General features: G+C 42.2%; 3 protein-coding genes across 3 annotated transcripts in view; 1 reads left to right on the top strand and 2 right to left on the bottom strand.

Annotated features, from left to right (window-relative positions):
- Positions 1-27: 27 nt before the first annotated feature.
- On the bottom strand, positions 28-1,967 carry LOC125232869. Its single transcript, XM_048138681.1, has 5 exons — positions 1,777-1,967; positions 1,636-1,695; positions 1,389-1,562; positions 1,145-1,288; positions 28-547 (listed from the first exon to the last, which is right to left on the bottom strand). The coding sequence occupies exons 1-5, from the start codon at positions 1,846-1,848 to the stop codon at positions 185-187; spliced, it is 813 nt and encodes a 270-aa protein (XP_047994638.1). The 5' UTR covers positions 1,849-1,967; the 3' UTR covers positions 28-184.
- Positions 1,968-2,468: 501 nt separating this feature from the next.
- On the top strand, positions 2,469-4,038 carry LOC125232431 (protein SEC13 homolog). Its single transcript, XM_048138088.1, has 2 exons — positions 2,469-3,118; positions 3,370-4,038. The coding sequence occupies exons 1-2, from the start codon at positions 2,552-2,554 to the stop codon at positions 3,739-3,741; spliced, it is 939 nt and encodes a 312-aa protein (XP_047994045.1). The 5' UTR covers positions 2,469-2,551; the 3' UTR covers positions 3,742-4,038.
- A 14-nt stretch (positions 4,039-4,052) lies between these two features.
- LOC125232730 (DNA polymerase epsilon catalytic subunit 1) overlaps positions 4,053-26,536 on the bottom strand; it is a 48,301-nt gene continuing 25,817 nt past the window's right edge. The window contains 21 exon segments of the mRNA XM_048138488.1: positions 4,053-4,284; positions 5,635-5,767; positions 6,245-6,423; positions 6,755-6,907; positions 7,386-7,389; positions 7,431-7,591; positions 7,987-8,061; positions 8,322-8,446; positions 10,936-11,120; positions 11,365-11,509; positions 12,028-12,218; positions 12,535-12,690; positions 13,791-13,810; positions 18,207-18,305; positions 18,410-18,422; positions 18,505-18,655; positions 19,407-19,603; positions 21,169-21,350; positions 22,180-22,270; positions 23,148-23,273; positions 25,733-25,965. Of these exon segments, the coding sequence (XP_047994445.1) occupies positions 4,117-4,284; positions 5,635-5,767; positions 6,245-6,423; positions 6,755-6,907; positions 7,386-7,389; positions 7,431-7,591; positions 7,987-8,061; positions 8,322-8,446; positions 10,936-11,120; positions 11,365-11,509; positions 12,028-12,218; positions 12,535-12,690; positions 13,791-13,810; positions 18,207-18,305; positions 18,410-18,422; positions 18,505-18,655; positions 19,407-19,603; positions 21,169-21,350; positions 22,180-22,270; positions 23,148-23,273; positions 25,733-25,965 (2,787 nt within the window). The 3' untranslated portion in view covers positions 4,053-4,116.

The following is a 26,536-nucleotide window of genomic DNA, read 5'->3' as shown; positions in this document are numbered from 1 at the left end:
TTTTTCTCCCATAAAAATAAAACAATATTTTTACATTAAAATCTTTATTGCCAACAATATATACAAAAGACATAACATATTTATTTGTTTTTGTAAAACAATTGGAAGAACTTGTTAGCAGTGACCAATCAAATCCCAATTAGTTCAATGTTCTTAAAATTTAAGTAACAAAGTGGTAAATGCTTCATGATGCCTGTATCTGCTTAGGTGACGGTCTCAGAGGTCTCAGTACCAGGTTCTTGACTCCATTAAAGGTTGCACTAGTGATAAAACCTACAAACTTAATGGAGTTTTTAGCTGTTAGGATAACTAAATCACCAATCAACTGCAATCCATTTCTCCAATATACAGTATATACTGGGATAGGAGGCAGTTTCTCTGACCAAACACCATTGCGGTACTTTTTGGCATGTTTTTCTGCTGACAGTATGGCAGGTGCTAGTTTTGACTCAATGGAATCCTTCCCAATGCTTTGTGGTACAGAGGCTTTAGCAAAACCAAGTTCAACCAGCTTTTGGCCAATGTCTAGAGTTTCCACTTCTTTTGTCTGTAAACAAGGAAAATATTTAGATATGAAGGTACAGAAGGTAAGGACAATAATTATGGAATCAAAATTTTGAATGAATACTTCCATTACATATTTTTAGTTCTGTAGTTCAATGGATAATTATGAATATGTGGTTATTCAATAAAATTATTATTTTGCAGCATAGAAGAAAGATTGTGATGTGTGTGTGTGTGAATGATTGTGTATGACGACCGGTTTGTATATTGTTGTCTGAGTACCCACAATACAAGCCTTGAGCTTACTGTGGGGCTAATTCAATCTGTGTAAGAATGTCCTCTAGATTATTTATTTATGAGAAAGAAGCCTTCTATTTGCATTACTACTTAGTATCATATATCCTCCTTGCAATATCCCAGTATTTGCCATGGCTCATGGGAGCCTGGGGTCCGCTTGCATTACTACTTAGTAACCCTAGGATATTTATAAACAGTTTTGGTTATGAATGAGGAGGTAACCTGGTAGTACACAGTAGTAGTATTGGTATAAAAATCTCCCATTAAAATTCCTATGGATAAACTTGTTTGCATAGATCAAAACAATAAGTATTGACTTACCTAAATGAAAACAAAAGATTACCTTGGATTTTTGTAAATGCAACTGAACAGTGGAAACCAGGCTGTCCTTGTCCCTGGCTATGGGCTTCAGAGTGACCTTCTGATCTCGCGCCACACACTCCAGCCAGTTGACAGCATTCCCACTTACTATGTCAACACCCCACAACTGCAACAATATGAAAATAATACATTTTTTAGTAATCTTGGCAGTTTCTCAAGCGTGTCAATGTCAAGCTCATTCAAATTTATGGTGTTTGATACGTAACCTTCACTGGCAGCGGCGGTTTACTGGAATGCCATAGTGGTAAGTAGATTGGCGCGCGGTGATCCACCAGTACCCTCATGGGGGAGTGTTGTATGCCGGCATACCGCCCTCGGAGCGGTTCATGCTGCTTGATGAAGTGGTTCGGGACTTGACTTGCTTTAGAAAACTTGCTAACCTGATTAAAAAACATAATCCAGTTATGTAACGTCGTTATAAATATACAATTATGGTAGATGAACTATATTTACCGGTCGGATCTTATGCAGCGAGACAGCGAGGCCTGCGGTAGCTAATGCGTAAACCGCTATCTGTAGATAGTACAGGCATTCGATTAGTTGTTAAAAAAACAAGTCGTTTATTTTGATAATCTTTGTGACCTATTTACATACATTCACCCCGCGGTAATCCTGTTGTAACAAATTGTTTAAACTTTGTAAATACCCGCTGTCGGCCGCAGACATTTTGTTATTCAATAGTAGAACAAACTTTCATAGTTTAGACAAGAATTAGCTCATTTGTATTTTAAGAAAAATCCAAGACAAGACAAGATCTGATTTTCTAACTTGAACTTGACAATCAACTGACGTTTGGGCCAGTCTTGCAAGTTGTGAAAAAATGAATGCCACGTTTACCGGTTTATACCCTCGGAAACTTTTTACTATACTTGTAAACGGGTATAGTATAGAGTTTAAAAAACAAAATAGCGCTATTAAGCTAGGAACACACTACGCGGACGTCCGTCGTGAATCGACCGCGGACGGGAATCTGGACAATGGAAATACACATAACCGTGCAAACTATCGGTCGACGGACGCGGACGTGGCCTTGAGCGCACGGACGTCCGATCGAAATCTGGCTCTCTGGATGTTTTGTTCCGTGCACACTGATAGGTCGCGGTCGCGGTCGTTTTACGACGGACGTCCGCGTAGTATGTTCCTAGCTTTATCCATGAAAGTGTCATAACGATTACGACTCCTTTAGAGAGATACTATGTCCTATGTCAGACTAAAATAATTAAACGCTACTTTACCGGTTTTTTGGTTTTCTGAATTAATTCGTTTTTACATAGCAACATTACATTCCACGTCAACTTTTTGACAGCTTGCTCGCGGAACTGCTGTTTGTACCTCAAATTTGTGTTCATTTTAGAAAAAAACAATAAAAATGATTACTGTGTTAAATACTATTGATACCGGCCATGAAGATATGATACACGACGCCGAACTGGACTACTATGGGTTGAGACTAGCCACGTGTTCGTCAGATAACTCGGTGAAGATTTATGACATCAAAAGCGGCGCCCAAACACTTGCAGCTGACTTGAAAGGACACTTCGGTCCCGTGTGGCAAGTGGCCTGGGCTCACCCAAAGTTCGGGAATCTGTTAGCGTCTTGTTCCTATGATAGAAAAGTGATCATATGGAAAGAGACCGGAGAGTGGACGAAGTTGTACGAGTATGCAGGTCACGAGAGTTCGGTTAACTCTGTGGCGTGGGCGCCTGCGGAATATGGTCTAGTGCTGGCGTGCTGTAGCTCCGATGGCTCCATCTCTGTCCTGACGTACAACCAGGACGGAAACTGGGATGTGAAGAAGATATCCGGCGCACATGCCATTGGCGTAAATTCCATAAGTTGGTGCCCTGCTATCTCTGCGGAACTCAACTTGGACCCTTTAAATAATAAGGATGCACCCAAGAGAATTGTTTCTGGTGGATGTGATAATTTAATCAAGGTTAGTTCTTTATCTTTAAACTTTTAATATGTATGTTTACATTATCTCGTAATACTCTTGATTTAGAGCTTTTGGAGTAAATAATATTAAGAAAAGCAAACAATCACACCTAATAAAGTTAATCATTTGAAAGTTACTGTCTTTGCAATTGTAATTATTATGACATCATTGTTTGCACAATCATTTTGAGCATTTAGTATAGAGAATTCTTTATTACAAGCTTATTAATACTTATTCATATCAATTCATAGATTTGGAGAGAGCAAGGAGACCAATGGGTTGAAGAGAACCGCTTGGAAATGCACATGGATTGGGTGAGAGACGTTGCCTGGGCACCTTCACTAGGTCTACAAAAGTCCATGATTGCCAGCTGCTCACAGGACAAGAGGGTCGTCATCTGGACCAGCGATGACAATGTCTCCTGGACCCCCACCATTCTGAATACATTTGATGATGTTGTGTGGAGCGTGAGCTGGTCTCTCACAGGCAACATCCTGGCTATCTCGGGAGGCGATAACAAGGTTAGCCTCTGGAGGGAAGGCAGCGATGGCCAGTGGGTGTGCATCAGTGAGGTAGCTAAGGGATTGGGACAAACGCCAAATGATGAGAGGAGTACACTTTAATTTTTAAATAATTGTATTACTAAATCTTGTTAATATATAACGATGTGCTAAAATAATGATTGTACTTGATAAAAGTTGTCTTTTTCACTGAAACATCATAACATAAGAATAGAAATGTTGCTTCAAATTAATGAACATCTATTGAATCATTTTGTTCCATTTAACATTCCCGACATTCAGCAACTGAGAATACAATATTGTAAATAATTAAACAACAATTCAATTGAGCTAAATGAAGTACTCGCAATCTCTTCGGAGATCACGAATTTGTTCAATTTATTAATGAATAATGGTACAACATTAAAACTCAGTTTAAAAAACATAAACAATTTTATTTAACCTTAAATTATTACTAATACTTATATTGTTTAAATATCACATGTTATTAAGGTGGAAATCTATTAGTTCTAACAGCAGTGGCATCTTGTAGTACTCTGCTATGGACTTGAAGGTTTCCAGCTGTGAGTGCACCTCCTTCACGGGCACTAGTGGACCAAAGTCCCCGGCGCAGTCACACACTGTTGACAAGTTCTCGCGTTTCACCTGAACAAACAATTGTAAGTAGCTATAGTAATTGGTAACATAATGATATATATAATCCTTGTGATAAGACATCTGCCTACTTTGGAATTTATTTATTTTATTTGTTAGGAAAACTTACAGCTAAAGTTACAATAAGGCTTATAACATAAAAACAACAATCTGCCAAAGTTACAGAAAATTTTGAAATATATTTGAAGATCTAGTACTACATATGTATAAGTCAAGCTTATGAAAATAAGATTCAAATCATTGAAATCAATACCAGTTATTAAACTGCATGTTTAGAAAAGTGTATTTTCAACATGTAGTCTTACAGTCAATCGTGGTTAATCAACTTCAATTGAAAATAATTTTATTGATGTCAATGGCCTATTTTTATCATCAGCTTAAGCGCAGCTGCGTATGAACGATAATGATATTGACTACCGGTAAGGAAGTACGTAAAATACAACTGATAAATTATCATGCTGACATACGAGTTACTGCAGTAGGCCAATGTCAGTACGTTAATAAACTTATAAGAATAATGATTTGTAGGGGGAAACTAATATTAATATGAATCTCTAAAAATACGCTTTTTTAAAACATGCTTATTCTAATTTCTGTCTCAAAATTGATGTAGGCATTGCTTATCTTTAAGTACCTTATAACAAGAATAGTCGAAATTGGATTTATCGGTAGATTCCACGTCACATCTGGTGGCAGAATGCAGATCAGATTCAGTAAAGTTACGCGAGCGAATGCCTTCGGGCATTTTCGCGAAAAAAGATTCAAAAACTTTTTTTCCTAAAATGGGTAAATTTAATGTTTTTCCTACTCAGAATCACGAGCCCTTTCCATCCTACTAGGCGGAAAAAAGCGTCCCAAATTTAATTTTTCCACTTCGTAACCATTTTTCAAACACTTTGTACAGTGGTTACAAAGTGGAAAATATGCAAAATAATAGAAAATTTTGGGACCATTTCTAACCCCCGACGCAAAAACGACGGGGTGTTATAAGTTTGACGTGTCTGTCTGTTTGTCTGTGTGTGTGTCTGTCTTGGCACCGTAGCTGTGAACCGATTTCGATTTAGTTTTTTTTGTTTTGAGTTAGTCGGGAGTGTTCTTAGTCATGTTTCATGAAAATCGGTCCACTATGTCGCGGTCGGGGGTTTTTCAAAATTTTAATTTTGTTTGTCTCTTGTTTTTTGTCCTAGATCGAAAGGGCTTGTTATTCTGAATTGTTATCTAAATTTACCTACCTTAAAGAAATATTTTGGTGATTCTTCTCGCGAAAATGCCCCTTCATGAGCATATTGTATAACTTGTCACAAGGGTATAAGTAGGGGCCACCTGTTAAGTACTCAGTACCTGGTGGCAGCGGCTGCAGATCAGGTCCTGTAATGTGTAGACGAGCGCGCGCCGATCCATGGCCTCGATGAGGCGCCACTCCAGCTCCTGGTTGTCGTAGGCGGCGCCGCACGTCGGACACAGGCAGACAGGGCTGTCAATATAAAGGCAATGATTCATTTCAGGGTAAATCTTCAAGAAGATAATACGACTGCCAAACAGTTTTCCGCTGGTTATCATGCTTACAATAAAATTTTATCACTTATTATAAGACATCTGTCACTCTCACACAGACAGACTTGCCAGAACGTGACGGATGCTTTATCCACTTGGTTAAGTGATAAAACTAACTAAATTTGACTTGTGGTTAACATCTGACACAAACAGGTTCTTAGGTTCAGAATCCTATGCACAAATTTCCTACACACCTTGCAGACGATCTCGGACAATCAGCACCGCAGGATTTGCCGCATTTGGGTCTGACACTTGGCAGACTATAACTCACACGTCGTCCACGGTGGCGATGTCAGTCTCGCAGCTCAGGTCGAGGTCGTGGCACGTGGTCGTACACCTTGCAGCTGAGCTCGATCAGCCCGCAAGAGGCAGGGGTCGACACTGGCGGTATACTCACACGTCGTCCACGGTGGCGATGTCAGTTTCGCGGCACAGGTCGAGGTCGCGGCAGTGGTTGCACACCTTGCAGATGAGCTCTGTCAGCACACATGTAGCACAGGGGTCGCGCCACTCGGCTGCGGCGCTGAATTCTCCGACCCCGATTAGTCGGAGCAGATTGCGACGGACCAGCGTTATCTATACAATACAAATAGTTTATTTCCAAAAGTTCACATATAGACATTTCACAAATAATGACGAACTAAAGCGTGTGCGCGCGGCACCGTTCCGGCTAAGCCTCCATGTAACCAGGCTTTAATCCATACGATACTGGTGTGGATTTCTGACATCCTGAGAAGACAGTTGAACTAAGGGTACATGTTCGTCCAGATTGGGATCCAGCGAGATGACCTTGCGGAACGCGTTGGTAAACTGCGCCGCCCCGGTCACGCTTCCCCGTCACCAGGATTCAGTACAATGCGGTTGTGAATCTCTAAGAGATAGTTGAACAAAGGGTGCGATATTTCACCTGCTCGTCCAGCTTGGGGTCTAGTGAGATGACCTTGCAGAGCGCGTTGACGAACTGCAGCGCGGGCGCGTGCTGCGCGCCGCGCCGGCCCGGTCGCACCTCAACGTCGCTCGGTTTCAATACCGGCATGCGCGTGTGGATCTTTTCGTCATCCTGGCAATCAAAACATCACGTTATTGAGATTTACTACCACAACATTTTGAATCCTACTCAGTGGCAGGACTCTGCCGGTCAAAAACCCGTAGTTTAAAATGGCAAGCTTAGAAGTGTAAAAATCCGACCACTAATAGTTATTATATACTAGTTTTTGCCCGCGGCTTCGCTCGCGTTAAATTCGAAAATTGTGGAATGCTTCATACAAACTTCCACCCCTATTTTAGGGAGGTGAAGGGTTAGAAAGAGACAGAATGTAGCCTATGCCACTCTTGATCCCTTCAACTATCTCCACTTAAAAAATCACGTCAATTCGTCGCTCCGTTTTGCCGTGAAAGACGGACAAACAAACAAACACTCACTTTCCCATTTATAATATTAGTATGGATTACTGCTTCAGCACTTACTGGAACGGAATATTATTTCATGCCATTGTAATCGCAATGAAATGGAACACTGCCATTCACCGCGATCATACGCTCCTAGTGTATAATATAAGACATAGTCCACGTGTAGTACTCACTGGAACAGTTTCTGTGCGATCTCGCCAGCGAGCAGGTTGGGCAGGTTGTCGGGCTGCGCGGCGGCGGCGCCCACGAAGCCGCTGACGGCCGCCGCGAACGGCTCGCGGACTCCGCGAGGCAGGAACAACGCCAGGTTCCAGTTCATCACGATCATGCCCTCCTGGTACACATAATAACATTGTATAAACAGCTTGAGGTGTCGCCATCGAATATATCTCGCAGCTAAAGTGTACACACATATCTAAAATCTAAACACGTCTGAAATAACCTAACCACAAAATAAAAATTTTGAAAAACCTCCGACTGCGACATAGTAGACCGATTTCCATGAAACATGGCTAAGAACACTCCTGACTAACTCAGCTTTCAGACAAAAAAAAATCTAAATCGGTTCATCCGTTCGGGAGCTACGATGCCCCAGACAGACACACACACAGACAGACACGTCAAACTTATAACACTCCGTCGTTTTTGCGTCGGGGGTTAAAAAGAGTAAATGGGTCGATACGATATTGCCATGAAAATATTTAAAATACACTGCTTTAAGATATTTACCTCATCTTCTCCATTCTCTTCCGCTGGAGGTAACTGTGACGAGCCAACTTCGACGAGTCCCTCTGGTAATTTACCCTGTCAAAGAAAAAAGTAATCATTTAAACAAATTACTTATGTCACCCTCTTATGGGTTCCATAGTAAAAACTTCACAATAATTATCACAATATTCACAATTACCCAGGGCCTTATATAGGTAGTACTTTTTCCCTCCATTATTTTTGGGCGCCGGCGTAGGCGGCACCAAAAACCTAACAACGTAAATGACCTAAACAACTTTATACTAGTTCGTTATAAGTAAGAATGAGTTGTCTATGAATATGACTAGCTATGATACCTGCACGCCTGCTTGATTAGCTGGGTCCAGCCACAGCAGGTAGCTCCAGCATTGCTTGTAGCGGATGTCCACGCCATGGAACAGCTCCTTGTTTCGTATGCTCTGCACTACGAACTCTACGTAACCTAGAACACGATTATACATTAAAATAAACTTCTACAAAAATTGACTTAGGTAAAATAGAACAGTAAACTGTATTCGTCTCGTCTTAATCTTTTGTTGACGAACGGCAACGACCCAACGACTCTTTAGGTAATGCACTGAACGTAGCGTAAGGGGTCAACGGAATACTCAAGCATAATCATAATAATCATAATCATTTTATTGGTAATAAATAAATTACATGTCAATATTTCAAATACAATCGTAATAAATAAAAATTATTAGTACAAGACTAGGAACTATTATTGTAAAGAAAGAATTCCCTATAATCATAGAACGTCTGCTCTATAAGCCAATTTTTCAGTTTGGTTTTAAATGTTGCTATATTAGGTGTAGCGATTATTGCATTCGGGAGGTTATTATAGATCTTGCGACCCATGACGTGTGTGAGTTTCCTTGACTTAGCGAGTCTATGTGACACGCAGGGCAGCTTTCCAGCGCGCGCGCTACGGGTCTCATACTAGAGATGTGCCAAACCGAAAATATCGCAAACCGGGCTGAACGGTTTGATTTTCTACGTAAACCGGTTTCAACCCGGTTTGACCAAACCGCGAGTTGCTACGACGGTCCTTAGCGTATTAATGTAGCGGTTAGGTTTGGCCCGTGTGAAGCGATTCGTCAAAATTAAACACGAATCAAGTCGGTCGGGTTGAGTCGAGTCGAGTCAAGTTATGCCCGAAACACATTATATAACGTGACGCGCGATATATCGACTTAAAAAGCGTCACAATTAAAGTTGTGTTTGAACAAGCTAAACTAAAACTAAGTTAATGCAAATAAGTATATTTCATTTCATTTCATCAAAATATTCGTAATGGAGACAGAATTCACAGAATATCGGCAACGGCAGAATAGCGGGAGCATTTAATTATAGTTGTAAACTGTTATATTTTCCCATTTATTATTAGGAAAAAGAGCACCATCTGTTATAATTGATTTCAAACTAAAGCGCGCACGGCCGGGCGGACCGCGAGCGTGTTTCAGATTCTGGCCGTGGCACCACTTCCGCGCGAAAGTACAGCTGTCCTGCTTGCACTCGCTGGCTTGCAGTTCCGATGCCGATATTGGCTTCCCACAGACAGTCTTAAAAATTCATAATCTTAAAAAAAAATTGTATGCAAATTGACACTGACAGATCTGCCAGTGTCTTGTCAGTGTCAGTTTGAACTGTCAGATTGCATACAATTTTTTTTTAAGATTATGAATTTTTAAGACTGTCTGTGGGAAGCCATTGCCGGTTTCGTTATCAACATTTTCGAGTCGAGTCATGTGGGAGTGGGACCGATCGGTACGTTCGTTCGGCTGCGTTCAGTCTGCTCGTTGGAACCGGTTTGGTGAACTGTCAAACCGAGTCGGGCCGAGTTGAGCCTAACTCGGTTTGAACCGGGTTGGCAAACCGGGTTGACACATCTCTATCTCATACCTGCGCGGGGCCGTGTTACAGTTGGGCGTTGCGTCTACTTCTTCTCGTGTGGTCACTGCCATTTTAAAAATAAGGAGAGATGGTAGCGTCATAATACCGAGTGACTTAAAGTGAGGTTTGGCAGTTTCGGTTTGAGAGATCCGCACCATAGCTCTTACTGCCCGTTTTTGTAAACGAAACACCCTTTCCCAATCAGCGGCTCCCGCCCACAGTTCGACCCCATACTGAAGGTGTGAGTGTATGGACGCAAAATAGCACGACCGAACCATTTCTTTCGGAAGTAGTCTCGCTAATCGTTTAAGTGCAAAGCACGATGTAGCCAGTTTACTGCAGACTTTATCAATATGACAACTCCACGTGAGACTGCTGTTCAACTCGAACCCAAGAAACGTGGCATTCATTACTTGTTCTATGCGCTTACCGTTAACCGTTACTGACAGTGGTCTTGTTTGTCGGCTTGAGAGGTCAAAGTGGATAAACTGAGTCTTTTTGGTGTTTAATATAAGTCCGTTAGCCATAAACCACTTTGACACAGATGCAGCGGTTAAGTTTAATTTGTGTTCGAGTTCATCATAGGTCGAGGCGTCAACCACCACAGCTACATCATCAGCGTACATAAACGTCTCTCCGGTATCGATGGCGTTAGGAAGATCGTTTAGCAGTAGCGTGAAGAGGATATTGCAGACGGACGATCCTTGGGCATACGGAAGTTAAAGGGAACCTTACCTACATAGCGATCTTGCCATAAGCCGCGGTCCTGGATTCGAATCCCGATAAGGGAATTTATTTGTGTGATGAGCACAGATATTTTGTTCCTGAGTCACGGATGTTTTCTATGTATTTAGTATTTATTTATTTAAGTATGTATAACGTCGCTTAGCAGCCATAGTACACGCTTTGGTCAGTTTAAGTTGATCTGTGTAAGGTGTCCCCAATACATTTTTTCATTTTTATTTATATTATTTATGTAATGTTTATCAAACCAAAAGGACAACAAGAAGTCACGTTATTATTACTTAGTGGACTTACCAATGCCATCCAAGACGGACTTCTTCTTAGTGCACAGCAGTATCTTGTTGAAGTCGGCGTACACTATAACGGACCCTAGTCGCTTGAACTCTGCTACCAACATTAGAAACAGTTTTTTCATAAGTCCGTATAGCGTCCGCCGAAGGGCAGGGTCGTATAGAAGAGATGTGGGGGTTTTCAGCCATCTGAAATAGTTCTTTGTGTTAAATTTGCGGAAAGCAAGCAGTTTTCTGGTCATATGAAATGTCATGTTGAAAACATATTAGTAACATTAAACGTAACTAATAAAAGCCAAAATTGATCATGTACATATTTAATCCAGCCGTATTCAGGTCTTTCAACCCAAATGCAATTTGAAAATAGATTTCAGTCATAATAATTGCCCACAGACTAGATGTAAAGATACATAAAATGAGAAGTAAAACAAACCTGTAGAAGTGCGTTATCTGGTAATCGGCAAACACATTTTTATAGACTGTGACGTCTCTAAGCCAGGACGCGATCATCGTCCTTAACACTCGGAAGGCGGCGCTGCATTGAGCTGTCTCGTCGTAGGCTACCGAAGCGTTCACACCTGTGAACATTGTGAATAAAACTTGTGATAGGAGATCAAAACAATACTACTAAATATTGCAAAGGCCGGTGTTCCAAAATATTAATGGAATTGTGGTCGATTTCAGATGAGATGAGTGGCAAGTGGCCGTTGGCTCGTTGGGTAGACGATATTCGGAAGAGATTCTGGATGAGATTGGCTCAGGACCGGAATTAGTGGCGTACTCAAAACTCGAAGAGATAGGCTCAACAATAAGCAATTAATTAAAATAAATAAATCAATATTGGGGGACACCTTACACAGATCAACCTAGCCCCAAACAAAGCAAAGCTTGTACTATGGGGGCTAGACGACCATATACATACTTATATAGATAAATACATATTTATATACATAGAAAACATCCATGAGTCAGGAAATCTTACCGGGATTCGAACCCGGGACCGCGGCTTAGCAGGCAGGGTCACTACCAGCTACACCAGACCACCGGTCGCCAAAACTCGGGAATTATTGATATAATGCTGAAATAAGGATCTCACCCATAGGATCATTTGGCTGTGTCCGGCTGAACGCCGTGGTCACGCTCGTTCCCTCCTGCTGTAGAATGTGGTGCGCTTGCAACAACGCGCACACACATAACGCGTCGCTTTCCAGTTCTACGCATACAGAGTCATACGCGCCTGACGCGTTGTGTGTGCAGCCGGATAGCTCTTCTACTTCTGTCACTAGTCTGTAAAAATAGTTGTTGGTTTTTTCACAATATATGGCTGATATATGGACATTCATAGATAAAAGCGGGTTAAACTATATTCCATCAGATAATTAGTACTAAAACATTGTACAAATATAGTGCATAATAATATTATATTCCATCGTATTATCTCGGCAACGTTCGTATAATATTGTACTGAGTGGCCGAAATAGCATGTTCGTGAGTTTCCGTGAAAATACGAAGCAAAAACATTTCGCACTATATCTGTATTGAAGAACTTATATTTTACTAGTGATCAGGAAATGTAATCTCTTAAAGTTGTTTGAATTCGTACCTGTTGTCATCAGTCTCACGGCCGCCTAAGTCAGGGCGCTCCAGGTTGGAGGCCCACAGCACGAAGTTGTGCTTGACGAGGTGCCGCGCGTAGAACAGGTCCGCGCCGAACAGCGTCGGGTCCGACGGCAGGTTGCCGAGCGGCACGTGGAAATATCTGCGTAGAAGTTCTGTTATTAAATATGTGTTTGTTACTAAACTACTTATGTTGTGTAATTTAAACTGAAACCTGAGAAAATAAATCTATTATCTGAGAAAGACCATAAATTAAATATAACAAGATCATACCATCCCATACATTAAAATGCGACCGCCTACGAACGCGCTTACACTCCACCACACATAGATGGCGCCACAAAAAATGCCTTGTTGCCACCGATTATTTGTAGATTGGCATTAAGTGTCAATTCCGAGCCGTAAATCTATGTCATAGTCATGAGAAATGACGGGTCACCTGCACTGCTCCGCGGTGAGAGTGAGCACGGACTCCAGGTTGAGGTAGTGCCGTACAATGGTGCGAGCGCCCACACGCTGCCAGTCGAGTGTGTTGTACAGTGTTTCTACGTCACGGTACTAGAGGGAGCTACGACAGATCTGTAGTATGACGGGTCACCTGCACTGCTCCGCGGTGAGAGTGAGCACGGACTCCAGGTTGAGGTAGTGCCGTACAATGGTGCGAGCGCCCACACGCTGCCAGTCGAGTGTGTTGTACAGTGTTTCTACGTCACGGTACTAGAGGGAGCTACGACAGATCTGTAGTATGACGGGTCACCTGCACTGCTCCGCGGTGAGAGTGAGCACGGACTCCAGGTTGAGGTAGTGCCGTACAATGGTGCGAGCGCCCACACGCTGCCAGTCGAGTGTGTTGTACAGTGTTTCTACGTCACGGTACTAGAGGGAGCTACGACAGATCTGTAGTATGACGGGTCACCTGCACTGCTCCGCGGTGTGTCTCAACGAGTGAGCACGGACTCCAGGTTGAGGTAGTGCCGTACAATGGTGCGAGCGCCCACACGCTGCCAGTCGAGTGTGTTGTACAGTGTTTCTACGTCACGGTACTAGAGGGAGCTACGACAGATCTGTAGTATGACGGGTCACCTGCACTGCTCCGCGGTGAGAGTGAGCACGGACTCCAGGTTGAGGTAGTGCCGTACAATGGTGCGAGCGCCCACACGCTGCCAGTCGAGTGTGTTGTACAGTGTTTCTACGTCACGGTACTAGAGGGAGCTACGACAGATCTGTAGTATGACGGGTCACCTGCACTGCTCCGCGGTGAGGGGTCAGCGCTGATCTTCCGGCGAGACCATGTTAGTGGGCCACGAACGCAGCTGAACGACCTGCCCTTCTAAAACATCTGAACGCGGCCACAATTGCGAGGCGGTGTTCAGCGCCATCTAGAGTGCGGGTAGGTGTAGGTACATTTTAACATAATTAATAATAAAATAGCCGGTCAGGTCGTACAGCGTACCAATGACTTATACAACAACAACAAACTTTTCGTTAACGATCATTTAGCTCCTCATAATAAATTGTTATACAAATCAGTACGCGAACTCGGCAAGGAACGCAATTATAAATATATCTGGATCAATGACTGTAAAATTTTCATAAGAAAAAATGATAATACAAAATCAATTCATATATCATCTGAAAATGATCTTAAAAAAATTGTATGACTACTCATTAGCGCATTCATGGTACTCAGATTATTATTGTACTTAAAAGCGTCATGTTCATATGTGTATGTTAATAATATGTTTCGCATTTGTATAATGGAAATCATAATATATAAAAGTTTGGGAATGTCTTGTAATCTATTGAGACAGGAGTTTAAATCAATTTATTTTGTAATAAATTATTGCACGCATGTTAGATCGATAACAAAATTGCTTAATACATATAACTACGTTCTTAAAATAGTAATGTTTTACAGCTGTTTTATTCACATAATTATAATTTGCGCGGGAGGAAAACAAATAGGCATATTTTTATTAATCTATCAAAGTTATAAGTCTTAGCAATATTTCTATTTATTACCAAAACGTGAGGGGTTTGCGTACGAAGTCACATGAATTTCTATGTAATTTGATAAACAACGACTACGACATACTATGTATCACTGAGACATGGCTTAATGACTCCTTTTACAGTTCTGAATATTTCGATAGCCGCTATGTGGTGTTTAGATGCGACCGTGATGCTGAGGCTAGCGGGTGCCAGCGGGGTGGTGGTGTGGCTGTCGCGGTGCGCCGCGAGCTGTGTGCGTCGGAGCGAGCCGAGTGGCGCGCGCCGCCGCCGGCCGACGAGCTGTGGGTGAGCTTGCCGCTCGCGGCGGCGGCGGTCGCGCCGCGGGCCGGCTTCGATTCGCGCGACTCGCTCGCGCCTACACATCTACATATTATATGCACATACATTCCGCATGGTGAAAATTACGACCGACAATTTAACTCATTTTTATCTAGGGCTGAACAAGTACTCGATACGTATAATAACGATTTGTTTCTCATACTCGGTGATTTTAATATATCTAACGCAATTTGGTTCCGCGATGAGGATAGTGGCTTAATCGACATTACAACCAACAATGATTACTACAGCTCCCTATTATCTGATTTTATGAGTTTATCCCTACTGTCCCAATACAACTTTTCATTTAATACTAATAACAAACTTTTAGACTTAGTGCTATGTAATAAATTCTGTAACGTATTGACATGCAAGTCACCTTTAGTTTCTGAGGATCCTCATCACAAAGCCCTCGAGATAGCCTTGTCCTTGTCCTTACCAACTTCACTTATAAATAATAAAATCAACAAAAAAATGTTTTTTAAAGCAGACTTTGAATCTATACGCGCCGGTCTTTCGATTATAGATTGGTTAACCGTATTCTCATCTATGTCACTGGTCGAGGACATGGCCACATATTTTTATAAAACTCTTAACGAACTTATAGCTAAACATGTTCCCTGTAGACTCATATCAAATAATAGTAATAAACACCCCCTGGTTTACTAAGCCTCTTATTAAATTAGGTAAAGAAAAACAAAAAATACATAAGAAATGGAAAATATACGGAAATAGAAAAGATTACCTAACCTATGCCACTTTAAGAAAAAGATTTAGAAAAATGGAACGAGATTGCTACAATAATTACATTGATTTTAGTGAACAAAAAATAAATGAGCACCCTAAGTACTTTTGGGCCTTTGTTAAAAATAAAACAATGAATAATGACATTCCTGACAAAATGATTTATAAAAATAATGTTCTAACTGAGGGTATAGATATATGTAATGCTTTTAACAGATATTTTCATTCCGTATTTATAGAAAACAATTCAAATATTACGTTAAACTTCTCAAATACTTCCGAAACAGCCGTAGATATAGAATCTATTAATTTGAATAAAGATATTGTCCTTCGGGAGTTGCGACGTGTAAACGTTCATAAGGGCGCCGGTTCCGATGGAATACATCCACTTTTAATCTCTAAATGTGCAGCTGAACTTGCTGAACCTATTACGTATATTTTCCTATTTTCTCTAAAGACAGGAATATTTCCGTGCATATGGAAATCTTCAATAATAACACCCATACCCAAAACAACTGAGGGTAAGGCACTCGTTGATCAGTATAGGCCTATCTCCAAACTGTGCGTGCTAGGCAAAGTTTTTGAAAAAATTGTTAGTGAAGAATTGTTTGGAGCATTGAAACACCATATATCCGAACATCAACACGGTTTTTTCAAATGTAGGAGTGTCGAATCTAATATGTTGACTTTTACAGACTTTATACTTCAAGCCATGGACAGAAACCAACAGATCGATGTCGTGTACACCGACTTTTCAAAGGCGTTCGATAAAATTAACCACGATTTGCTTATTAACAAGCTTTTGGACGCCGGTGTGCACGGCAGCCTTCTAAGATGGATCGACTCATATGTACGTAATCGCAGTCAGGCCGTATGTGTTAAAGGGTACTGTTCTAATTATCTTAGCGTGCCCTCTGGTATCCCTCAGGGATCTCATTTGGGGCCTCTTTTATTTACAGTTTATATCAATGATATTGGCACAACACTTAACAACTCAAATCACTTATTATATGCTGACGATACGAAACTATTTAAAGTAGTCACCTCGGTCAAAGATTGTTTGGATCTGCAGGATGATCTTAGAGCCTTATCTTCATACTGTTCACAAAATCAATTGTTTTTAAATTCAGATAAGTGCTCTGTTATTAGTTATACCCGTAAAAAACATCCAATAATATTTAACTACAACCTTTGTGATGACACACTTAAACGTACGACCAATATTAGAGATTTAGGTATTATAATGGATGACAAAGTATCTTTTAATGCACACATAGACAAAATAGTTCAAAGAGCATTTCGAAACCTAGGCCTAATCAATAGACTCAGTAAACCTTTTAAAACCAATAAAACCCTCAAAATTTTATATTTTTCATTTGTACGATCCATATTAGACTTTAGTAGTGTCGTATGGAGCCCTTACTTCCAATGTCATAAATCGAGAATAGAAAAGGTCCAAAAAAAATTTATCAAAATTCTTAACTATCGCAATTTTCGTAAGAACTCCAGTTATCAGGAATCCCTACAACACTACAACATCTTATCCCTAGAAAACAGACGCAAATTAACTGACGCGACAATTTTATTTAAAATTATAAATAATCTAATCGACTCCCCTACTTTGCTATCAAAAATTAAACTTTCATGCAGTACTCGACCAGCCCGCTCCTCACGTAAAAAATATCTGTTTTCACCCCCTCACTTGAAGAAAAAATATACAAAAAATTGTTTCCTCTCCCGCGCGCCTGAAATGTATAATAATGTCTTTATGCATATAAACCCTTTTAATGTATCTATTTCAAAGTTTAAAAATGATATATCTAACTGCCTGTTAAATTATGCCAATCAATAAGTCATAATGGCTAGATCTCCACTAACGTAATAACTATAACTCAGTAACTAAGTAATATACCGATATATGTAGGTATAATTATAATGAACTTATCGATCGTAAGGTATAAGAACAAATTACTATAACTGAAGTTATTAATTAATTATCATTTAATATTGTCTGTGTTACTGGATCCCGTAGGCAGCTTAACTGACAGCGTTTATAATTTATTTATTATTTGCACATATGGTGTACAAGATTATCGGTTAAAATGTAACGCTGCCGGTTGGGTTGCACGTAAAATCTATTTCTACCGCTCAGTATCAACTTTTATAATTATTGAACAATACCTATTTGTTAAATTTTCGGCACTGTTTGTCTTTTATGTATTCCATCTATTGTATCTTTTGATGTAATGACTGTTTGTTGCCATAATAAAATAAAATAAAAATAAAAAAAAGATACGAATATTCCACAGACAATAACAATTCCGGGCCGAAAGGTTGTAAGTAACCGAAGCTTAATATGAAAACTTGACGTTTTTGTGTCGCTTTGCTAAATACCTCGCTCCCGGTCGGCGCCGTCACACACTCTTTCTTGATCCAAACCGCTCGCGCTCGCCGATCCTATACTGAACTAAATGAGCAAAGACCGATTCACAGAGCACGGAAAGATTCAGTTCATTTCGGTCATCGATGGGATTTTATTCCTAACAGTTCATAGTTCGTGAACGACACAAGCCTAGCGGTGAGAGTGAGCACGGACTCCAGGTTGAGGTAGTGGCGTACAAAGGTGCGAGCGCCCACACGCTGCCAGTCGAGTGTGTTGTACAGTGTCTCAACGTCACGGTACTAGAGGGAGCTACGACAGATCTGTAGTATGACGGGTCACCTGCACTGCTCCGCGGTGAGAGTGAGCACGGACTCCAGGTTGAGGTAGTGCCGTACAATGGTGCGAGCGCCCACACGCTGCCAGTCGAGTGTGTTGTACAGTGTCTCAACGTCACGGTACTAGAGGGAGCTACGACAGATCTGTAGTATGACGGGTCACCTGCACTGCTCCGCGGTGAGAGTGAGCACGGACTCCAGGTTGAGGTAGTGCCGTACAATGGTGCGAGCGCCCACACGCTGCCAGTCGAGTGTGTTGTACAGTGTCTCAACGTCACGCACGTGCAGTGGCACCAAGGGGAACTCCGATAGACCTGTAATATAAAATGTAATTAATAACGTGTAACATTATGACGCCCAAATGGGAAATACATAACACCCAATTTGAGCGAGTTGAATTTGGTTTACTTTCACGAATTAACCCTTTAACGGACAAGACTAAAAAAAAGTGGATTCAAACCACATTGCCAGAGTCCTAAAAATTTTGTGTAAAAGAAAAAGATACAAAAAGATATTCTTACAAGGTGGTCTTTTTTGAGACCAGTGACCTAAAAAGGGTTAACCCTGCTATGAAAAAAGGCCCGGGCGGTGATAGTGATAAAACAAGGAAGTCTGATCTATTCCTGCTAACAGGCTATCTTCCTTAATGAGGCCATTTTTCTCTGTCAAAGCATGTCTTGGGAACGCGCGAGGATCCGACTCTACTGCTACTTCCCAAGTAAGAGTATGGACATTTTCAGAATTTGGGACACGGCAGTTAGCGACAGTTGTTAACAAAAATTAACTCGCTGTCAGTTTTATGACAATTAAGCATAAAACCTGTCTAAAATTTTACTTTTTTCACATTCTGAATGTAGATTATTGCTTAAAGTTTATGTTATTAACATAAAAACAATGTTTTTATAGACATATCATGCTTAATTATCATCACGAAACTGACAGTGAGTTAATTTTTGTTAACAACTGTCGCTAATTGGGTTGTCCCAAATTCTGAAAATGCACGTATGATAGATTACTTTCAACTGTGTAACATATGTGTGTGTTAAGCTAAAACTAGGATCTTACCAGGCACTAAAGCGAGTAGCGCCGGCACGCTATGTAGAGTCTGCAGCGCTACCAGCGTGGGCCCGGAATGCTCCTCGCGGTACCGTTGTAGAGCGCGGCCTATTCTCCTGTACACTGCGCGGGGCTCCGTCTCTACCGCTACTTCCCAGGTCAGGTCGGTGCTCGGAAGGGTACTTTCCTCTGTGCCCAGGTTGATTCTATGAAAAAAAATAAAATTGTATTGTGATCATCAATTCTTCCATTATTACACTATGATTTGAGTTCTGCATTTATCCACTGAACACGCCAACCATATATAACCGGTGGACACTCTATTTAATAATGCAAATATTGTAAAACATGGAAAAAATGGACCAGTTACATTTGTCCCCCAGTCGAGATTTGCCTCGATGTACCTTAATAAAGTAATATCTGGGCGACCGAGCTTCGCTCGGTTCTGTTTCGTAACCTTGACATGTGTCGCCATTAAGTTCAAAAATGAATAGTACCTACATCGAGCGAAAGAATTCTCAGCCTTAACAACACAACTACTCCACACGAGATGGCGCGCGTTTCGCCACAAAAACTCAAATAGTGTATTTTTCTATTCGTTTTAGCCTTGACCTGTGTCGCCATCTAGTGTTTGCAATAAATAGTACTTACATCGACCGAAAGAATTCTGTCTTAACAGTACAACTACTGCACACGAGATGGCGCGCGAAGAAAAACGCATGAACACTCGAAAATTCGCGTTTTCCGGGACCTAAGGATAAGTTAGATCGATTTTTCACCCCCAAAAACCACCACATAACAAATTTCAGCGAAATCGTTAGAGCGGTTTTCGAGATCGTCAGTATATATAAATATATAAATAAATAAATAAATAAATAAATATACAAGAATTGCTCGTTTAAAAGTATAAGATTTAGAGAATGTTGTTGATGATTTGGATTTGGCCTACTATGGAAGGGGAGAGGAATTTTAGTTACAATTTATATATTTTGTACACTACTCCTGCGCCAAAAATAATCGATCTTTGGAGTACAAACAGTTTACGAACAAATTCACAAACTACTGTTTTTAAACTGGATTTTTTTATTGCAAACGCTGCTCGTTATAGGTAGCCTGATAGTAATCACTGCTGCTCATGGACACCCGAAACACCAAAAAAGGATTTGAGGTGCGTTGCCAGCATTTAAGATGCATGTACGCTTTTTTTCTTGAAGGTCGTATTTTACTTTCCGATTCCGTGTAGCACTTAAGCAGAACAACTTACTTGGCGGCTGCGGGTAAAGTTTAGGGCCTAGTCTTGGCATAGGTAGATGTATGACGTATAGCTTACTTGGCAGCGGTCTCGGCGGCTAGCAGCGTGTGCATGTTGGGCACCTGGTTGGTCTTGACGGAGTCTTGCACTATGACGAGCGCCTTCTTCGAGGGCCCGTGAGTAGAGTTCTGTACTGGTATAAGTAGAGTTATAGTATAGTTTACTTGGCAGCGGTCTCGGCGGCTAGCAGCGTGTGCATGTTGGGCACCTGGTTGGTCTTGACGGAGTCTTGCACTATGACGAGCGCCTTCTTCGAGGGCCCGTGAGTAGAGTTCTGTACTGGTATAAGTAGAGTTATAGTATAGCTTACTTGGCAGCGGTCTCGGCGGCTAGCAGCGTGTGCATGTTGGGCACCTGGTTGGTCTTGACGGAGTCTTGCACTATGACGAGAGCCTTCTTCGAGGGCCCGCGAGTAGAGTCCAGTACTGGTGTAGGTAGACGTGTTATAGTATAGCTTACTTGGCAGCGGTCTCGGCGGCTAGCAGCGTGTGCATGTTGGGCACCTGGTTGGTCTTGACGGAGTCTTGCACTATGACGAGCGCCTTCTTCGTGGGCCCGAGCACGAGCGCCCACATACTGCGAGTTGAGTTCAGGGCGGAGTGCTGGTATAGGTAGATATGCTTTAGGGGGGCTACGCCGTTCTGTAAGAAAACAGGAGAATAGTAGGTTGAAAAAAATGTATACATAAACGTACTGGACTTACCTTACCTGGATCGTACCTTAGCGAAGTAGCGACATCTACAATAAAAGCGTTACACTTCTGATACGGCTACCGCAGTTCATGTCATAATTAGTAACGCCGACGCGATATTGTATACTTACCCCCTTGGGCCACTTGCACCACCCGCTTAACTCGAGGTTAGTGGGCTGTCAACTGTCAAATTCCATATAAAATGGTGAGTTAACCTCGGGTTAACACTTCATTTTCGGTGGTGCAAGTGACCCTTATTCGTAAACGTTTATTTTTTACAAGTTAATAAGCCACTAATAAGTAAATAAGCCGTTTTTCCCTTTCTTACGTATTGGCATGGGTTAAATTGTGGCGTAGGCGAGAGGCTGGCAACCTGTCACTGCAATGTCATAGTTTCGTTTTCTTTCAACCCAAGAGTGGCACTGAAGCTTTAGTTGTTTAATGTGTTCTGCCTATGTTATGTTATGTGTGTTGCATGTGTTATGGGATACAGGCGTGATTGTATGTTGTATGTTGTTGGTATGATGGAAAGGAACAAACGATTTTCATCGGCTTCTCATATTCAGTAAACGTTTATGAATAAGGAGGTAAATCAATAGTGGAATAATCATTGTCTTGGAAGGGACTAGAATCCACCCACACCACACACCGATAATCGTGTCGTTCGTCTATATTTTAACTAATCTCATACATAAGGCAATATAATAGATTTACTTGATGTCTAAATTTAGTTTTACTTGATCCTTTTCCACGAAGAAGAAGAAGAGTTGTTGTCTTACCTGTTTCTGAAGGTATGGTTGATGAGCAACGCTTTTGAACTGCAGTTGGCTCAGTGTGAAGGAATCCGAGTTCGAGCCTTGGTGGACAAGTCTGCCAACATAAAACTAGAATTAAATATTGAAAAAATAAGATATATTACACATACAACATACATACAATCACGCCTGTATCCCATAAAGGGGTAGGCAGAACACATGAAACTACTAAAGCTTCAGTGCCACTCTTGGCAAATAAGGGGTTGTAAGAAAACGAAACTGTGACATTGCAGTGACAGGTTGCCAGCCTCCCGCCTATACGCCACAATTTAACCCATATATTAGATATATTAGTTTAATTAATATTACTTTGTATCTATCTGTGAGATCCTGTAATTGGCTTTCTGAATCATATCTTGTTGTACACTATTAGTTTAATAGCTGTTGGTTCTCCATAACATAAATAAATAAACGCCTTACAGCAAGTCTCTGAAAGTTGGAATCAGTTAAATCATTATATTAAAAACAGTCAAACACACTCTGGGGGATTGTAGGCAAGGCGCGTATGTATAGGATTATTTTAATCATTTAAACACCAAAGATATCTGACGTACACGGCTACAGCAAAATATCAAACATTCCGACGGTGTTGACGCTGATTACGCACGATTTGCGTGGCGCAAAATGAATTACGACTTATTTATATAGCCTTCGATCTTGGAGTAACATTTAGGCACACCTCGGACACTGGCGATCAAATATATGAAAGAGGCGCGTTCCTATCACACATTCTAAGCTCGTGTAGGTGAACGGGCACTCTGCTTGTATGAGTGAAGTATGACAGGTCGACTGTTCGCGTTTTTGACAGGCAGTAACTGTGAGGTAACCGAGAGGGGGTGGGCGGCACTTTCAGCGGGGAGCGGGAGTGGCCATACTGTACGATAGTACTATTTATTATACTGTGATGTAGGATTTGTAGTAGAAGTTCTTACCGTCTGGCCTCGTCGGGGTCCACCGTGCATATACAGCCCAGCTGCACTAGTACTCGGAATTCGAGACTCATCTGCGTCTCGTAGATGCCTTCAATCTCGGGCGCCGACAGCTCAGCTATCAGCTCTCTGTAACAATAGTTATTTGTTTTACAAGGGAGCAAAGTTGTTTAACCGCACGTGCCAATATTGATACCCGAGCAAGCGAAAGATTCCAATATTAAACCGCGAGCGCAGCGAGTGATTCAAAAAGTGGAATCTTGAGCGTTGCGAGGGTTTCAAGGCACGAAGGTTAAACACCAACCATTTGAAACAAACCGAGTGAAACACAACATTATTCATCACACCAACACGAACAAAATACTGACTCTAAAAGACCAAATTAAATCAAATCCATCAATTTATTAGATTTTTACGATTCAAAATCATCATATATAGCTAAATTCTATAAGCCAGCTTAAGACATCAAGTTAAAATTTGTAAGAAATTACTTTGCACTCTTGTGAATAAAATGCAATTTTGCTATCTGTTTTCGAATAGCAAAGTAAGCCTTTATTAGTTGGTATAGTGAAACATAATTTTGTTGTATTCAATACGAGATATAGTATATTTTATTCACTTTATCGTCCACAATAACTTGTAAAATCCAAGAAAATGTCGTCCTTTGAGACTTTACGCCCCAGCTATTGAATGAATAATAGTACATTACATCAGAGGCCGGGAAAATGAGGATTTCCGGCCAAGTGGGTATATATATCGCCGAGCGAGCGTGCGAGCGAGGCCGGATAGGGATACGAGGCCGGGAATCCATTTTCACGCCGAGGCATGTATAGTGCTTTTCTCAAACATACAATGAAATAAAAAAAAATGCTCTAAAGGACAATATTTTATAAAAAAAAGTTACTTTGCAGGCCTAGGCCTAAAAAATAATATGAAATCCCTTTACAGTCCTCTCGAGTTGTTGCGCCCAAAAAGCGATACTTCCCAGCCCATTTTAAGGAACGTAAAGACAATATTTCATTGCATGTTTGAGAAAATGTATTAACTTAAGTTGTGTCTGCTATCAGGAGAGCTACTCGACCGTCCACTTACTCCTGATGCTCCCTGTAGAGCTGCTCGCTCACACTGTACTGGTACAGGTGCAGCACCGGGTGCGCTCGCGGCAGTACTCGGCTGCACTTGCGCCAGTGCTGGCCGCTGTCTCTTGCCACTCAAGCTACACACTCACTCCTGATGCTCCCTGTAGAGCTGCTCGCTCACACTGTACTGGTACAGGTGCAGCACCGGGTGCGCTCGCGGCAGTACTCGGCTGCACTTGCGCCAGTGCTGGCCGCTGTCTCTTGCCACTCAAGCTACACACTCACTCCTGATGCTCCCTGTAGAGCTGCTCGCTCACACTGTACTGGTACAGGTGCAGCACCGGGTGCGCTCGCGGCAGTACTCGGCTGCACTTGCGCCAGTGCTGGCCGCTGTCTCTAGCCACTCAAGCTACACACTCACTCCTAATGCTCCCTGTAGAGCTGCTCGCTCACACTGTACTGGTAGAGGTGCAGCACCGGGTGCGCCCGCGGCAGTACTCGGCTGCACTTGCGCCAGTGCTGGCCGCTGTCTCTAGCCACTCAAGCTACACACTCACTCCTGATGCTCCCTGTAGAGCTGCTCGCTCACACTGTACTGGTAGAGGTGCAGCACCGGGTGCGCTCGCGGCAGTACTCGGCTGCACTTGCGCCAGTGCTGGCCGCTGTCTCTAGCCACTCAAGCTACACACTCACTCCTGATGCTCCCTGTAGAGCTGCTCGCTCACACTGTACTGGTAGAGGTGCAGCACCGGGTGCGCTCGCGGCAGTACTCGGCTGCACTTGCGCCAGTGCTGGCCGCTGTCTCTAGCCACTCAAGCTACACACTTACTCCTGATGCTCCCTGTAGAGCTGCTCGCTCACACTGTACTGGTAGAGGTGCAGCACCGGGTGCGCTCGCGGCAGTACTCGGCTGCACTTGCGCCAGTGCTGGCCGCTGTCTCTAGCCACTCAAGCTACACACTCACTCCTGATGCTCCCTGTAGAGCTGCTCGCTCACACTGTACTGGTAGAGGTGCAGCACCGGGTGCGCTCGCGGCAGTACTCGGCTGCACTTGCGCCAGTGCTGGCCGCTGTCTCTAGCCACTCAAGCTACACACTTACTCCTGATGCTCCCTGTAGAGCTGCTCGCTCACACTGTACTGGTACAGGTGCAGCACCGGGTGCGCTCGCGGCAGTACTCGGCTGCACTTGCGCCAGTGCTGGCCGCTGTCTCTAGCCACTCAAGCTACACACTTACTCCTGATGCTCCCTGTAGAGCTGCTCGCTCACACTGTACTGGTACAGGTGCAGCACCGGGTGCGCTCACGGCAGTACTCGGCTGCACTTGCGCCAGTGCTGGCCGCTGTCTCTAGCCACTCAAGCTACACACTCACTCCTGATGCTCCCTGTAGAGCTGCTCGCTCACACTGTACTGGTAGAGGTGCAGCACCGGGTGCGCTCGCGGCAGTACTCGGCTGCACTTGCGCCAGTGCTGGCCGCTGTCTCTAGCCACTCAAGCTACACACTCACTCCTGATGCTCCCTGTAGAGCTGCTCGCTCACACTGTACTGGTACAGGTGCAGCACTGGGTGCGCCCGCGGCAGTACTCGGCTGCACTTGCGCCAGTGCTGGCCGCTGTCGGTGTCTCGCGCCACGCGGCTGTTCACGTAGAAGATGCGGGGGACCGTGAGCTTGATCTGGTGGAGGTCGCTGCCCACTAGGGCCCAGAGGCGGAAGAGACCGGGTTCTGAGGTTTCAAGAACCTAAAAAATAGAACAAACATTTAGTCACTCGTAATTTGTAAGAATTGTGTGTTGTGTAGGAGCAAGGATAATTTATATAGGATTTACAGTCTTCATACTAAGAATCGTAACTCCAGTTTTAGCGCCACCTATTAAATACTATCTATGTACATCCTCGAAGCAGCGCTATTCGTTAGGAATAACATTAACTTGTTTAAACAAAAAGTAATAAAATCCCAGAGACGAAATAATGTAAACGAGCTTGAATTACCCCCTTCAACACTGGCAATGTTCAGAAATGGTCCGTATTACCGATGCATATTAATAGCTAACAAAATACCAGATGAAATAAAAAACGAAACTAAAGATGAAGTGTTTAAACGAAAATTAAAAGAGTTATTAATTAAAAAATGTTATTATTCTATAGATGAGTTTTTCAATGATACAATGTTAGACATGTAAAATAATATATAATAGAAAGAATTAAATAATATATCAGTAACTTTATAATTTTAATAATCCAATTGATTTCTAATTTATTATTGCATACAATTAGGTTTTTTATTATTGCATTTCAATTTAGTTATTTTAT

Source organism: Leguminivora glycinivorella, chromosome 13 (genome assembly GCF_023078275.1).
Source record: "Leguminivora glycinivorella isolate SPB_JAAS2020 chromosome 13, LegGlyc_1.1, whole genome shotgun sequence".
NCBI classification, from domain to species: Eukaryota; Metazoa; Arthropoda; class Insecta; order Lepidoptera; family Tortricidae; genus Leguminivora; species Leguminivora glycinivorella.
The sequence above is the reverse complement of the archived record's forward strand: the minus strand, read 5'-3'. Positions and strand labels throughout refer to the sequence as shown.